Source organism: Madurella fahalii, assembly GCF_045866475.1.
Source record: "Madurella fahalii IFM 68171 DNA, scaffold_2, whole genome shotgun sequence".
Lineage (NCBI taxonomy): Eukaryota > Fungi > Ascomycota > Sordariomycetes > Sordariales > Madurella > Madurella fahalii.
This window is the reverse complement of record NW_027263972.1, coordinates 3,818,610-3,832,031: the sequence shown is the minus strand read 5'-3', so window position 1 is coordinate 3,832,031 and position 13,422 is coordinate 3,818,610. Positions and strand designations below refer to the sequence as shown.

The following is a 13,422-nucleotide window of genomic DNA, read 5'->3' as shown; positions in this document are numbered from 1 at the left end:
GACCGGCCGCCCTTCCCTTAGCGTCGGTGGACAGTGTCACACAAAGCGCATAACACTCACCTGAACCTTCCCACCTCGGTTCCGGTTCCCGGAATTCCCAACAACGACGGCGCCACCTCACATGACGTTTCCTGTCTAACATGGATGTCAGCCAAGACCACCCAAAAACACGACGGGACGGGATCCCCAGGACCTTCTTCATGATCTGCCCCGGGCGTGATATTCGAGACAGGGCCGAGCGTCTCGCGCCGATGGGGAGTTCAAGGCAAGCTTGGGCCTATGAGGAAGAGACAATGGGCGGCCCGGATTTGATTTACGCGATACTAGCTTGCGGTTTGGGTTTCTAGGTCGATGTCGTTGAGGATTGTTAGGAGATGGTAGAAATTCCGTCCGAGTCGAACGACATGGCCGCCGACTTGGTCTACTGGCATTCACGTTTCAGGGGCTCGCATGTGGCACTCCCCCGCTGCACACACTTAAAGCATACCGCTTCAGTGAACGAATCTACCTAAAGAATACTGGTCAATGTTGAGTTATCAATGAATGAATTAGATCGTTAAAATTGCAGATGTGCTGTTGTGCCAGAGCTGCACCAAAGACAAATCGTGATGCAAGTATTCGATAACCGGATAATCACCGGTTGTTGGTTTCTTCAAAATACTCCGTGTCTGACAGGAAATCAATGTGTTTGCCGAGCGTCACCGGCCATAGAATAGGCATGGTTTTGTCCCGTCAGGGTGGGATTTAGCGGAGCTCCTACTAAAAGAGGAATAGGGGATGGGGACTCCCGGGCACTCCGCCTTGAAAGAGGGTGAGCTCTTCTTGCGCAATTTAGTATCCAAGGAGGACAGCATCTTGCGGAGGCTGCCGCGATTTACCCTCATTAGGCCGACAACTAAGAGGTACCGGGCAAGAAAAGATAACACCGATGCATGCCCTGACCTGCCTTGTCCTCGGGGCCTTATTGCCGCTGGGCCCGGCCGCAGCCCAGGACTTTGATCGCAACCATCCGAACCCTTTGGGCAATCTCCGGCCCGAAAACGTGACGGGCCTTCCGTATTGGCTGTACGCCTGGGTTGGGTCCTACTATAATGGCACGACCAGGTTCCGCTTCAGCCCGCAAGAGAGCATCAGAGAGCGCGAGTCGGTCTGCGACATGTTCGCCAACCGGACCCTGACGTTTTCCTTCCCTTCTCTCGTTGCCGTCACCAAGCCTGACGGAACCAACGAGGACGAGGATAACCCAGTCATGTTCCTGCTGAGGTCGTGGCTGCCGGGGCTCAACCTGCACCCGCCTGATAACACCGCGGCGAGCACGACGCAGATGGACGACTTGCAGTGGGAATTGCGGCCGATCAAGCCCACAAGATATTACTTCCCGGAGTCAGGGAAGCCGGAGTGGGAGCTGAAGCTTGAGGAGCCGGTAGGGATGCCCTTCACCGTCTCCGGCCACAAGCGCGCCGGCTCCCTTAGGAACATGTAGCTTAACATGTCGTCGTGTAACGTCGCCGGCGACACGTGGTGGGGTGCCGGATTCCTCGACGCCAACGCCACGGCCGGCATCCCCGTGAGCGACCCGAGCTTTCGCTTGCAGTTTGACGACAAGAGCGCCAGCTTCCAGTTCACCGGCTTGTTCAGGATGAACACGGACCCGGGGAACGACGTGCTTGACAATGGCGATCCGGAACAGGACGTCCTGGTGGGGACCGTTGAGGTGGATTTCTTGGGAAACATCGATGTGGCCCGGTCGGATATCTTGGAGCCGGCTGCTGGCAGTCTCTATGTGGACTCCGGTCATTGGATGGCGCAATGGGACGGGCACCATTGACTCGATCGTGGATGCTGAGAATGCAGGAGCTGTATCCCGGGGCAGCCCTGGCTGGATCATGTGGCCATCGCTGCTGCGGGGGGGAATGTTCAATGTCGTGAGATAATTATCACTAGTTCCCTTTACTGGCGGGCTTAGGTACCTACCTACCTTACATATCGGGTCTGGCGCTCTGTATTAAACCTAGGATTTTACAGATCTGCGAGATACATCGGACAACCTCAGTCCATAGCCTGGAGACACCGGATTACGGGTCGTATATTCAATAGTAATGAGACACAGGCACTCTATTGAATGTTTGTCGAGCCAGCGCCAAGTGTTGTGTGTCGAGGTTGGGATCTGTAAGTTGGTGAAGGTGAAAGCGGGGCGTTGCTAGGCTCGTTTTCATCGGTGTAGGTAGTCTCTCAGTGTAGAAGCAGGGGATACCCGACGATGAGGATCTGCCGTCGTGCTGCAACCCAGTAGAACAGACCCTCTCTTCAGCCGAGACGCGTGAGGACAAATGCAGCAAACCTGGGAAGAGCTTTAGGCACGTTCCTTTGCCCTCTGGGCTGCGGCATCTAGAACGCGGAGCTCCAGCGCACATGGGCCCCAAAGCTGAGGGAAGCTGTATCCCTGGTACGGCGTATCGCAGAGGTCCTTCGCTGCGATTCCGGGTATCGACTACCCATGAGAGTCGTGAATGGATGTGCCGAGTTGGTCGAGGATTCAGGCTATGGATCGTCAGGATAAAACCCCTGAAGGGACAAATGAAAAGGGGGTGCTTGAGCAGGCACCTAGCCACACCTATTCGCTGATGGTGGGCGATAGGATGGGCACCTATTATGTGAGGGTAGCAATTGGCCAGTAATTGTTAACGCGCCCTGGGGTCCGGGGCCTCCGGATGGACGCCGAGGATCCTCATTCCCACGCGCCCTGGCCGGGGGAAGCCCCCAGTCTACAGGGCCGGCGTCACGAGGTGTAAGCAACGAGGCCTTGCAATATCGTTGGAGTCCGGCCCTAATATATCCCCCGACTGCTTGGGAGATGTTCCCCGCTCGAGTAAATTGCCAGGACGCACCCCAGACATGCTCTTGGGCCGAGCCGCGCGTGCTTCCTGCCACGTTCGGCCAGCTTCCGCTGTCTCGGCTAATAAAGTCCCCCAAACTTGGCCCCGAATGCTGGGGAAAAATCTCCGCACTGGGTCTGGGGTAAATGTGGGGAAAGGGACTGGGCTGTAGGGCTCGATAGGGAACTGATGTTCAGCGTACGCTGTTGGGACCATACTATGTGGAAGCGGATGGGACTGGCTTAAGAGCTGTGTCTCCCATCCCAGCTGGGGGGGTCCAGAGTCGGGGCTGATTCTCACCTCTTTCTGGTTCTCCATCCCCTGTAGCCCTCTCATTTTGCCAATTCCTCCTCCCCTCCCGGATTGAGTCGAAATGCACGTCCCCTCCAAGCTGGGAATTGCCGGCAGCGCGCTCGCCTTCTGTAGGTAACAGGGACGGATCTTGCTCCGTCCTCACTGCTGACATAGTCTCCAGGGCTGCGGCCAGGGGCAGCACAGGCGACATGCGCCAACGTTTCGTCAACCGAGACGTATGACTACATTATCGTGGGGTCCGGCGCCGGCGGGATCCCCATGGCAGATCGCCTGAGCGAAGCCGGCCACAGTGTCCTCCTCATTGAAAAGGGACCGCCTTCCACTGGAAGATGGGGCGGGACCATGAAGCCAGACTGGCTGAATGAAACCAGCCTGACTCGTTTCGACGTCCCCGGCCTCTGCAACCAGATCTGGGCCGACCCGACCGGGGTTGCTTGCACTGATGTTGACCAGATGGCAGGATGCATGCTCGGGGGAGGGACAGCGGTCAACGCAGGTTTGTGGTGGAAGCCGCACCCTGACGACTGGGACCTCAACTTTCCCGAGGGCTGGCGGAACAAGGACCTGGCGTCGGCGACGGAGCGCGTTTTCTCCCGGATCCCAGGCACTATCACGCCGTCAATGGACGGCAAACGTTACCTCTCACAGGGCTTCGACATGTTGGGCGGCAGCCTCAAGGCGGCGGGGTACGAATACCTCGTTCCCAACGAGCACCCGGACCGCAAGAACCGCACCTACGGGCACAGCACCTTCATGTTCTCCGGGGGCGAAAGAGGCGGTCCGCTGGCCACCTACCTTGTCTCGGCGAGCGGACGCAAGAGCTTCACTCTGTGGACCCACACGATCGCGAAGCGGGTTATCCGGACCGGGGGCCATGCTACGGGCGTCGAGGTCGAGTGCAACGGTGGCGGCCATGCAGGCGTCGTGTCGCTCACTCCGAGGACGGGCCGGGTCATCTTGTCGGCGGGAGCTTTTGGATCGGCCAAGCTGCTATTCCGGAGTAAGACCCCCCCTGGAGGCCGCCGCAACGTGTGGCTTCGCCGGACTAACGATGCATGTGCGCAGGCGGTATTGGACCGGCAGACCAGCTGAGGGTTGTCAACAACTCGGCCGACGGACCTACCATGATTTCTTCGGAACAATGGATCAACTTGCCTGTTGGCCATAACCTGAACGACCACGTCGGCGTAAGACACGGAAGTGCCGAGAACTCGCGACTCGATGGTTGCTGACTTGCACTTGGCAGACTGATATTGAAATCGCCCACCCCGATGTCGTCTTTTACGATTACTATGCCGCGTGGGATGAGCCTATCGTCAACGACTCCGAGATATACCTCAGTGAGTGCCCTCGTGGAGCCAGAACGGAGACAGAGGGTTGGGGAAGAAGGGAGCTAATGGCTATGCGGTGAAGAAAGCAGAGTTGGCCCATTTGCACAAGCCGCCCCTAATATTGGGCCCATCGTAAGTTGTTGGCGTGCTGGTGAACTTATGGTCTCGTAGCGCTAACAAGCCTGGTCATAGTTCTGGGACATCATCAAGGGGAGTGATGGCATTTCTCGCCACCTTCACTGGCAAGCCCGAGTCGAAGGGACACTCAACAGTGAGCTTAGCTGAGAATCCTGATAGAGGGGAATACTGACGGGACGCAGCGTCCATGACTGTGACGCAGTACTTGGGCACTGGCTCTCTTTCCCGAGGGCGGATGACGATTACGAGGCAGTTGAACACGATTGTCTCAACTCCCCCATATCTCCGAGACGAGCACGACAGAGAAGCTGTCATCCAGGGCATCGCCAACCTTCGGGAGGCGCTGAAGGGTGTGGCCAACCTGACGTGGATTACTCCGCCGTCGAACGTCACGGTAGAGCAGTTTGTGGATTCGGTGAGTATGAGCCCGTCGCGGAACCCATGGCACGGATGCTTACACACCGCGCTCCTCAAAGGTCCCCGCCACTCCGGCACGTCGATGCTCCAACCACTGGATTGGTATGTCTTGTCCTCTTCTGATTAAAAGCAAGCGAGGGTTTGCATTCTAACTGTGACTGTGGCAGGCACGGCCAAGATCGGCACCGACGATGGAAGGGAGGGAGGTACGGCTGTGGTGGACTTGAATACAAAGGTGTACGGGACCGACAATATTTTTGTTGTTGACGCCTCCATATTCCCCGGCCACATCACCGCCAACCCCTCTGCGGCTATTGTCATTGTCTCTGAGCATGCCGCAACCAAGATCCTGGCGCTGCCGCCTCCTGCGGAAGCAGCGTCTTAGCTGCCGTCTTAGTTGTTCTGTTTTTTGCGGCTTGGTCTCCCGTTTCGGACTGTAGGTGGAATACAATGGAGGCCGTCTACCGTAGTATTAGCTTAGGCTACCTAGATAGCCATCAATGTGTCGTTTGGAGCAGCTGGGGCAACACGTAGAGTATACTTCAGTGACAGAATGTGTATGCTTACATGTGCTGTATGGATGTCTCGTTCTGCAATTGAGAATACATTGCCACACGCCGGAACGTGGAATTGCTCTGTTGGGCCTTGGGAAATCGGGACCCGTCACTCATCAGGTGTCACTATGTCCAGGTAGTGTGCTATGAGTTTATTGGATAGTGTAAAACAAAGTCAAGCTACTATGCTCTGCACCCGCACTTGATTTAGTTAGTTTTTTAGGGACTATATGCACGACTCAACGTAGATGTTAGTGTTCTCGTATTCGCCTGTGTTCGTAGAGTACGTATTCACACAGCCTCGAGGCCAGCTCTGATGCAATCTGGGCGGCATCGTTACCTCAGACCCATGCTCATATTCCTGCCTCTGGTTCTTTTCCAGCTTGAAGACTGAAACCTGGTAGTTAGACTTCAGTTAGACGAGTGAAACAGCAGGAGTGCCACCAATGAGTGTGCAGTAAAGTCTAACATATGCATACCTACCTAGACACTAGGGGCTTCGGCTCTGACATGTAATGTGAATCTGTTATTCGTACCAGTATGATCGAGATCACCTTTCGCCATTTGATCCTACATATCAAGCCCATGCAGAGGCGCCAGTCTGCAACCCACGGCCAAGCCGATGTGACGAGAGACAGTAGATACCAATAGCCACGCAGTCTGACGCTCAAGAAAGCTTTGGACTTCGAAGCTGTGACGCTATGACTCTCGACTATGCCGAAAACCGTACAACTTGCACATGCAGGATCACAGCGTCACGCAGCCGATTCTGGACCAAATAGCTGATGTGCTCCGTCGAGTCATGTCGCACGATGATACAATTACCTGCTCGTTGTTATCAATGCGCTAGACGAGTGCAGCGCGCCAAGCGAGTGTAGTCGGCTGCCATCCGGGCCACATCCTCTGCAGCTCAGGTTATACCTTGCTTTGCGTATCTTGTTGCGTACAGACCGGACTGGTTTGGGGTGACGAGCCTGGAGGCAATTGCCGCTCTGTGGAAATTTGGGTAAAGGAAGACGGCTGAAAGCACCTGTTTAAATGAGAGAATGCCTGAGTTGAGTGGTCTGCGTTGCGAATGTCCTCAGTTTTGGTTTCCTTCACTACGCATTTCCGGTGCAAATGCAGAATACCGAAATGCATACTTGACAGTAGCCGGAATTTGCGTCCAGTGTATCTTCTTACCGGAATTCTCGCGGGGCCCGGTGGTAAATATCGAGTGGTTTGGTTCCAGCGAGGGTTTGTGTCTCCTGGCAAAGAATCCTCTGATCGAATATGCTTTGTCAAACTGGGGCTTACCACTTGTCTCGAGCGGGGACGCATGGGATCCATCGGGTTCTCCTCGTATTCTCCAAGCCCTGGAAAGTATATGCCTATCATTCCGAATCCGTCCCGTCAACTCCCCGCGTACTGAGTGTCGATGCAAGGGAGGGAAGGCAGGAGCTGGACTGGTGTTCCCTGCAAGCCGGTAATAATCACTGCTAATCGATGGCAAGAGCCAGCCAAGTTCGGCGGTCAGAACAGAGAGATTCCAACATGATCTCCCACGATGGGAGGTCACTCCGAGCCACCATTTCTATGATGCGGCGTGGAAGGTGTCCTACGGCGAACTGGTCGCCGGCTACACTTCTCTCGAGGTAGTAAATTCTAGCGCGGCCAGAGGTAATAATTTGTGGTGTTTATACGTAGATTTTGGTAGCGGATCCATACTGCACTATGTAGAATTTATTACTTTGGAGGAGGTGTAGGGAAAAGAGAATGGGCAAACTTCATTAGTAGTAACCTCCATCGGACCCCGGTGGTCTAGACCCTGGCAATCAACCCACTAGTGATTTCGTGGCGTCTCCTTTCCGGTTCAAATGAAACCCTGTCCGACCCCAGCCGCTATGGGCTTTTGCTTCTAACCACCATCCGCTCTTTGTCGGTATTTACGTAGCGTTGTTCCTAACAACAATCGGGAGTGAAACGGCCCGCCATGTGGGATTCAAGGCTAGGTAACCGGCTATACCGCATATAAGTACCACCTCGGGTTGTAGTCACTTAAAGGTCGTATCTGGTGATGGCATGGCTCAAGGGCTTGAACCAGGTCGGCCACATAGCACTGAGTTACCACTTGAGCCGAGCTCATAGTACCAGTAACAACGACGGGCCGAGCTCAGAGGATTGGAGAGTGCTTACTCGCCATGCAAAATTCCGCCGACGGCGTGCCCAGTATGTACTCTCCGCACCAAATTAGGCAACCGGCGTAGCGCCTCCGATCTTGCCGCAGAAGTCCAGCTCAAACTGCTCGTCCTGGATATCGTCACGCGTATGAAGCCACATTTGCGATGCGAATGTTGAGGGAAACAAATAATACTTATATCCCTACGGAATTCTAGTCGATAGAACCAGAAACGTCTGTGTTCTGAAGTTCTATGCGTATGGTCGAGGTAGGTACGGCATCAGCCTTCTACTGAACTGGCAGAAGCGACACGAACTACTAGATCGTAGACCCAGTCCGGCGAACCAGGAAAGGGTGATATTGGACGCCAACCGAACGCAACCCTGAAACCACGTCATCTCCAGGGAAGTTGAGCCGGAGTTCATCAAAAGGGGGGCAGCTCATGGACGACTGCCTGTCATCCCCAGCAAGCGCATTAAGGTGATGTAGACGGCTGCCTTGGATAGAAGGTCATTCCCAGGTTCCCGGCCATGCTAGGCCATCCATGCATGGGCATCCGAACGGCTTACCGAGACCAACTCGATGCGGATTAGCAGCCAAGCGATGATGTGGATTCGAATCGAGTCTTTCGGCTTCGAGATTGTTGAAATCCCGCCTCGCTTGGGGGGTCTGCATGCACCCCACAACGCCGTCTCAAGAGCCGGCTTAGAACACGTGAAGCGGAGTGCAGTGCTGTCGCTCTGAGATAGATTGTACCAATCTCGGAGCATCGTGTAAGTGGTGGGAGATGCATTTTAGCCGGCCGGGACAAGACGGCAGGCGGCTACCAGAGCCTTAGAACGGCCAAGTCTGGGTGCGATCCGGGAAACGGGCGGCCTTGCCAAGCGGATTGATTGGGCATATCCACGGAACCTGCTCAAACTGGGCAAGATGTGCAATACCCAACGAGGGATGCGTCCGTTTCCAACAGCCCCTGAGAACTTATAAAACCGAACTCTCGTATACGCTCCCAAAGGAAGACCAGCCATCGGACGCCACCGAGAGAGAAATCATTTCCCGTACTTCGTCTGGTCTCTAAAGGCATCGTAGCATTGCACCTACTGGCAAACTCTCGAATCTGACCATGCTGGCGACGGCTGTCCTCCTCCTCGGCGCCGCCTTCGGCGTCAGCGGCCACTACACGCTCCCCAAGGTCAACGGTGGAGCCGACTGGCAGCACGTTCGGCGGGCGGATAACTGGCAGAACAACGGTTTCGTCGGCAACGTCAACTCAGAGCAGATCCGCTGCTTCCAGTCCAGCCATGCTGCCGCCCCGGCCGTCCTCAATGTCACGGCTGGCTCCTCGGTGACCTACACTGCCACCCCCAACATCTACCACCCGGGTCCCATGCAGTTCTACCTCGCCCGTGTGCCCGACGGCCAGGACATCAATTCGTGGAGGGGCGACGGCGCTGTGTGGTTCAAGGTTTACCACGAGCAGCCAAACTTCGGCTCGCAGCTCACATGGCCTAGCAACGGTAAGGGATTGACCCGATAGCCACAGTAAATGATGACACGAGGCATCTGACACAGACATTTTTTTTCCAAATGATTAGGCAAGAGTTCCTTCCAAGTACCTATCCCGAGGTGCATCCGGTCCGGATACTACCTCCTCCGGGCTGAGCATATCGGCCTGCACGTCGCCCAGAGCTCAGGGGGAGCCCAGTTCTACATCTCGTGCGCCCAGATCGGCGTCACGGGGGGTGGCAATACTGACCCGCCGAACAAGGTGTCGTTCCCGGGCGCGTACAGGGCCTCGGATCCCGGCATCTTGATCAACATCAACTGGCCTATTCCCACGTCGTACCAGAACCCCGGCCCGCCGGTGTTCAGCTGCTAAGCAATCTGAGAATGTGGAACGAGAGGACGGGCTCTTCTTCATTGTCGGGTCGAGCATAGCGCGCGCTGCTTCCTGTTTTGTACCTAGGAGGCCTAACTGGTCCCCAGCCTTGAAAACATTCTGTACATATTTATAAATAAAATATCTGCTCTACCCAGCCTTATATGTGAGAGGTGCGTAACATTAGCAGAGGCGTCAAAGAAGAACGCTGTACTCATCCATTTGAGCTCAGTGGCCTGGTTTTGGCGGGTTGACCGTTACTGATTAGTTTGTGAAATCAATGAGAAAAACCTGCTCAATAATTCTGTACAGTACATACGACGCTGCAATACACTGAACCACCAGGGCCTTTAATCGCGTGCCTGACAACTTAACGGATGAAGAGGGCGGAACCCAAATCCTAGAAGATGGAGGCCAAAAAGCGCCTTCGGCGGAAGCGCCGCTTGCCGAAGTTCGGAATATAACCTAATATAGAGCGTCCGTGTGATCCATCTTCCACGGAACCCGATTTGGAACACACCATGGTTCGGCAGTTGCATTAGATCCTGGCTAAATCCCGTGGACGTTGTCCACTACAACGGCCAAGCCTCACCTCGCGACCCAAAGCGGTATGACTACCGACCTATAGAAGGCGATAGGCTCCGAGTTCCGGGGATTGGCATTGGCATGTTATGGCTGAGTTGGCTCGTGGATTTATGTGCCGGTATTGGGGGCAGATGGTTTAGTTGTGCGCTATTCAAGGATATAAGGTCGTTGGTACCCAGCGCCTGCTCACGAACGTTAAAGATCTCCCCTGCTGAATCCTGCGACATCAATTTCCAAAATCTACCAGGCCGTAATTAGAGAAAATCACAAATGCAATTCCTCACAAGTCTGCTGCTTGCGGCTACAGCCGTTCAAGCCCATTGCAAGTCTTCCGCCGGGGTGTTCGGCCCGCGTATGTGGCAGGAATGCACGCTAACCACTGCTTAGATACTTTTCCTAGACTCGTGGTTAATGGGCAGCCCGAGGAGAAGGACTGGTCCGTCACACGCATGACCAAGAACGCGCAGAGCAAGCAAGGGATCGAGAACCCGACTAGCGCCGACATTCGTTGCTACTCGTCCCAGAGCGCGCCAAACGTGGCCACCGTCCCGGCTGGTTCCACGATCCATTACATCTCGACGCAACAGATTAACCACCCGGGACCGACCCAGTACTACCTCGCCAAGGTGCCCGCGGGCGCTTCGGCCAAGACGTGGGACGGCGCCGGCGCAGTCTGGTTCAAGATCTCAACCGAGATGCCCACCGTCGACAGAAACAAGCAGATGGTCTGGCCTGGGCAGAGTAAGGAGCACCCTCTATTTGACCCTATCCATCAGAAAAGGTACCGGTTTGCTGATTTGCTTCTGCTTCTTGCAAAAAAAAAAAAAAAAAAAGACACGTACACGACCGTCAACACCACCATCCCTGCCAGCACACCAAGCGGCGAGTACCTCCTCCGCGTGGAGCAGATCGCATTGCATATGGCCTCGCAGCCAAATAGAGCCCAGTTCTACCTCGCATGCTCGCAGATCGAGATCACCGGAGGTGGAAACGGCACGCCGGGCCCGCTCGTTGCGCTCCCCGGGGCGTACAAGAGCAACGACCCGGGCATCCTGGTCAATCTGTACAACATGCAGCCAGACTCGTACCAGCCTCCTGGCCCCGCCGTGTGGAGAGGGTAAAAGCTATGTTAATTGGGCAGATTAAGGCGCTGGATGTACTTTCAATGTCGTGCCGTAGTTCAATGAGCTCCATCAATGAACGGGTGTAGGTAGAGATACTATTTAGTTACTCGCCAACCCTGTTTAGCTAGTTACTCGGGGCCCTTTGATAGCAGAGCTTTTCTCATCCATTTTCTGAGATTTTAAGTAGCCCATTCCTGAATCCTTGCAGCGTCTGTAATCCAATGGTCGATCAATTGCTGTGGCGTTGCTTCGGCAAGACCAAGCAGTGCCCCATGCTTAACAACCAGCAGCCGCCGGGGTCATCGAGAATAAGGGTTAACTCCCCGTAGCAGGTTTTCAGGACTTCCCAATGAATGAATCATACTACATCTGATATCATATATACCATAGGTGTCGCTGCGGAAAGATATGGTGAGAGTCGCAGAGTCCGGGGTTTTTGCGATCAAAGGTGCCACTTACATCAACCCCTCCACAACGCCTCCGCAATGAGGGCCGCTTGACGCCATCTCGCATTACAACGGTCCTTTGGATCGCCATGACGTTAATGATGATGCCAACGATCGTAAATATTTATCGTATTCTTTCTTTTTGTGCTTAGATGTTGCATCATCCGCCTTGATCCAGCCCAGCGTGGTTGCCCGGTAGCCATTCACAGCTCGACTCGTAAACCAAAGCCCATAATTAGTAGACAAGGAGGTCCAATCGATAGGTTCCGCCACGATGTGTTGCTGACATCTTAGTAGCCTCAGAGGCCCATGGTAAGCCAACCACATTACACGAAATGAGACACCCAAGGGCTGCTCAGGCCCCTATCTCTCTAGTATATAAGAACAAGCGCAGCTCGAGTTGGATTAGCTCCTTAGATTCTCCCTCCTCTTGCTCGCGATTTCTCATCACTCTATCCTCGACCGCACCATACAAAGAACCAAGCACTGAGTTTATTCAATCGACGCAAATCATGGCGAACTTCAAGCCGGGCCAGACCGTTCGGTATAAGCCCGTGGGCGGTATGTTGTTAGGCCGTTGAGCTCACTAATTCCCAGTGGTAGTACTTGCAACCGGCTTACAGATTACCATCAGGCCCTGATTCCAACACGTCTGAGAGTGTAGGCAAAATCATGGGTGTTCTCACCGAGCCTGGTCAGCAGGCAGGCAGAAATGTGAATGCGAGTGCCGAAAACCCGCGATACGAGGTAAGTCGTCTCTTCCCTGATTGCCGATTGATTCTGTGGCTGAGATTAACGTTCCGTGTGTCCTTCAGATTGAGAATTCCAACACCGGAAAGACAACCACAGTCTATGAGCAGAACATCCTGGGTGCGGCTTGAGTACCTAACCGACTCGGTGGAATTTTGCACAGGCTACTTAGCGCTTTGTATCTACCTAGCGCCCGTGAGGCAACAGATTAAAACGTGAATCATTGTCTCGCTGCATCTCATGGCTCTAAGCCAGCTCTAAGCCACTCTATGACTCTCCCAGCCTTGCTGATGTATTCATACCTGCCATTTCCGGACAACGGCACCTGCAACTGCGGTTGATCGGCACGCGCGACATCAATATTCCACCCCTCAGCATCGTTTTTTTCATCACAGACCTTGGGCCAGAACCTCATGTGTGAGGAATGGTGGGCGGGCAGCCGGCATTTTTGGCGGGTAAAAGTGGTTGGCAGGCTCAAGTCCAACACAAGGCCCCCGCACAACACCCGTGGCCATTTGCAACAATGCATTAAGTAGGTCAGGTAGTAGTATTTCACAATGGTACACATGAACTTCGGCCGAGTCACAGTCTTGTCGTCTAGGTATGAATAGGGGGCACTTGGGGCCGTCAGCATTGGTTGGCGAAGCCACTTAGAAAAAGGGGGTGCCTGGTAAACAAAATATTTAAATCATCCCTGCGTCATGTTCTAATTACATGCCCGGTCAAATTGAGGCGCCTAGGCATCGACATCTAAGTGCTGGAGGTACCTTGGTGAGTCACCGGGTACTATATATATGTAGTAGTATGCAATGCATGTGCGCGGGTACAATTTGAACGTGGCGTGCACCC

General features: G+C 54.4%; 5 protein-coding genes across 5 annotated transcripts; all 5 read left to right on the top strand.

The window, feature by feature from the left end:
- Nucleotides 1-928: 928 nt before the first annotated feature.
- MFIFM68171_03880 (uncharacterized protein) lies at nucleotides 929-1,828 on the top strand (the record flags this gene model as incomplete). The annotated part of the gene is made up of 2 exons (XM_071059300.1): nucleotides 929-1,423; nucleotides 1,484-1,828. 2 exons carry the CDS (start codon nucleotides 929-931, stop codon nucleotides 1,826-1,828), a joined length of 840 nt encoding a protein of 279 aa, XP_070915401.1.
- A 1,421-nt stretch (nucleotides 1,829-3,249) lies between these two features.
- On the top strand, nucleotides 3,250-5,462 carry MFIFM68171_03879 (uncharacterized protein; the record flags this gene model as incomplete). The annotated part of the gene is made up of 9 exons (XM_071059299.1): nucleotides 3,250-3,298; nucleotides 3,352-4,191; nucleotides 4,257-4,378; nucleotides 4,438-4,531; nucleotides 4,605-4,654; nucleotides 4,715-4,793; nucleotides 4,843-5,075; nucleotides 5,137-5,179; nucleotides 5,245-5,462. The coding sequence occupies 9 exons, from the start codon at nucleotides 3,250-3,252 to the stop codon at nucleotides 5,460-5,462; spliced, it is 1,728 nt and encodes a 575-aa protein (XP_070915400.1).
- A 3,450-nt stretch (nucleotides 5,463-8,912) lies between these two features.
- MFIFM68171_03878 (uncharacterized protein) lies at nucleotides 8,913-9,668 on the top strand (the record flags this gene model as incomplete). The annotated part of the gene is made up of 2 exons (XM_071059298.1): nucleotides 8,913-9,306; nucleotides 9,385-9,668. 2 exons carry the CDS (start codon nucleotides 8,913-8,915, stop codon nucleotides 9,666-9,668), a joined length of 678 nt encoding a protein of 225 aa, XP_070915399.1.
- Nucleotides 9,669-10,523: 855 nt separating this feature from the next.
- On the top strand, nucleotides 10,524-11,374 carry MFIFM68171_03877 (uncharacterized protein; the record flags this gene model as incomplete). Its single annotated transcript, XM_071059297.1, has 3 exons — nucleotides 10,524-10,575; nucleotides 10,641-10,994; nucleotides 11,088-11,374. 3 exons carry the CDS (start codon nucleotides 10,524-10,526, stop codon nucleotides 11,372-11,374), a joined length of 693 nt encoding a protein of 230 aa, XP_070915398.1.
- Nucleotides 11,375-12,335: 961 nt separating this feature from the next.
- On the top strand, nucleotides 12,336-12,704 carry MFIFM68171_03876 (uncharacterized protein; the record flags this gene model as incomplete). The annotated part of the gene is made up of 3 exons (XM_071059296.1): nucleotides 12,336-12,384; nucleotides 12,458-12,570; nucleotides 12,639-12,704. The coding sequence occupies 3 exons, from the start codon at nucleotides 12,336-12,338 to the stop codon at nucleotides 12,702-12,704; spliced, it is 228 nt and encodes a 75-aa protein (XP_070915397.1).
- Between the last annotated feature and the right edge of the window lie 718 nt (nucleotides 12,705-13,422).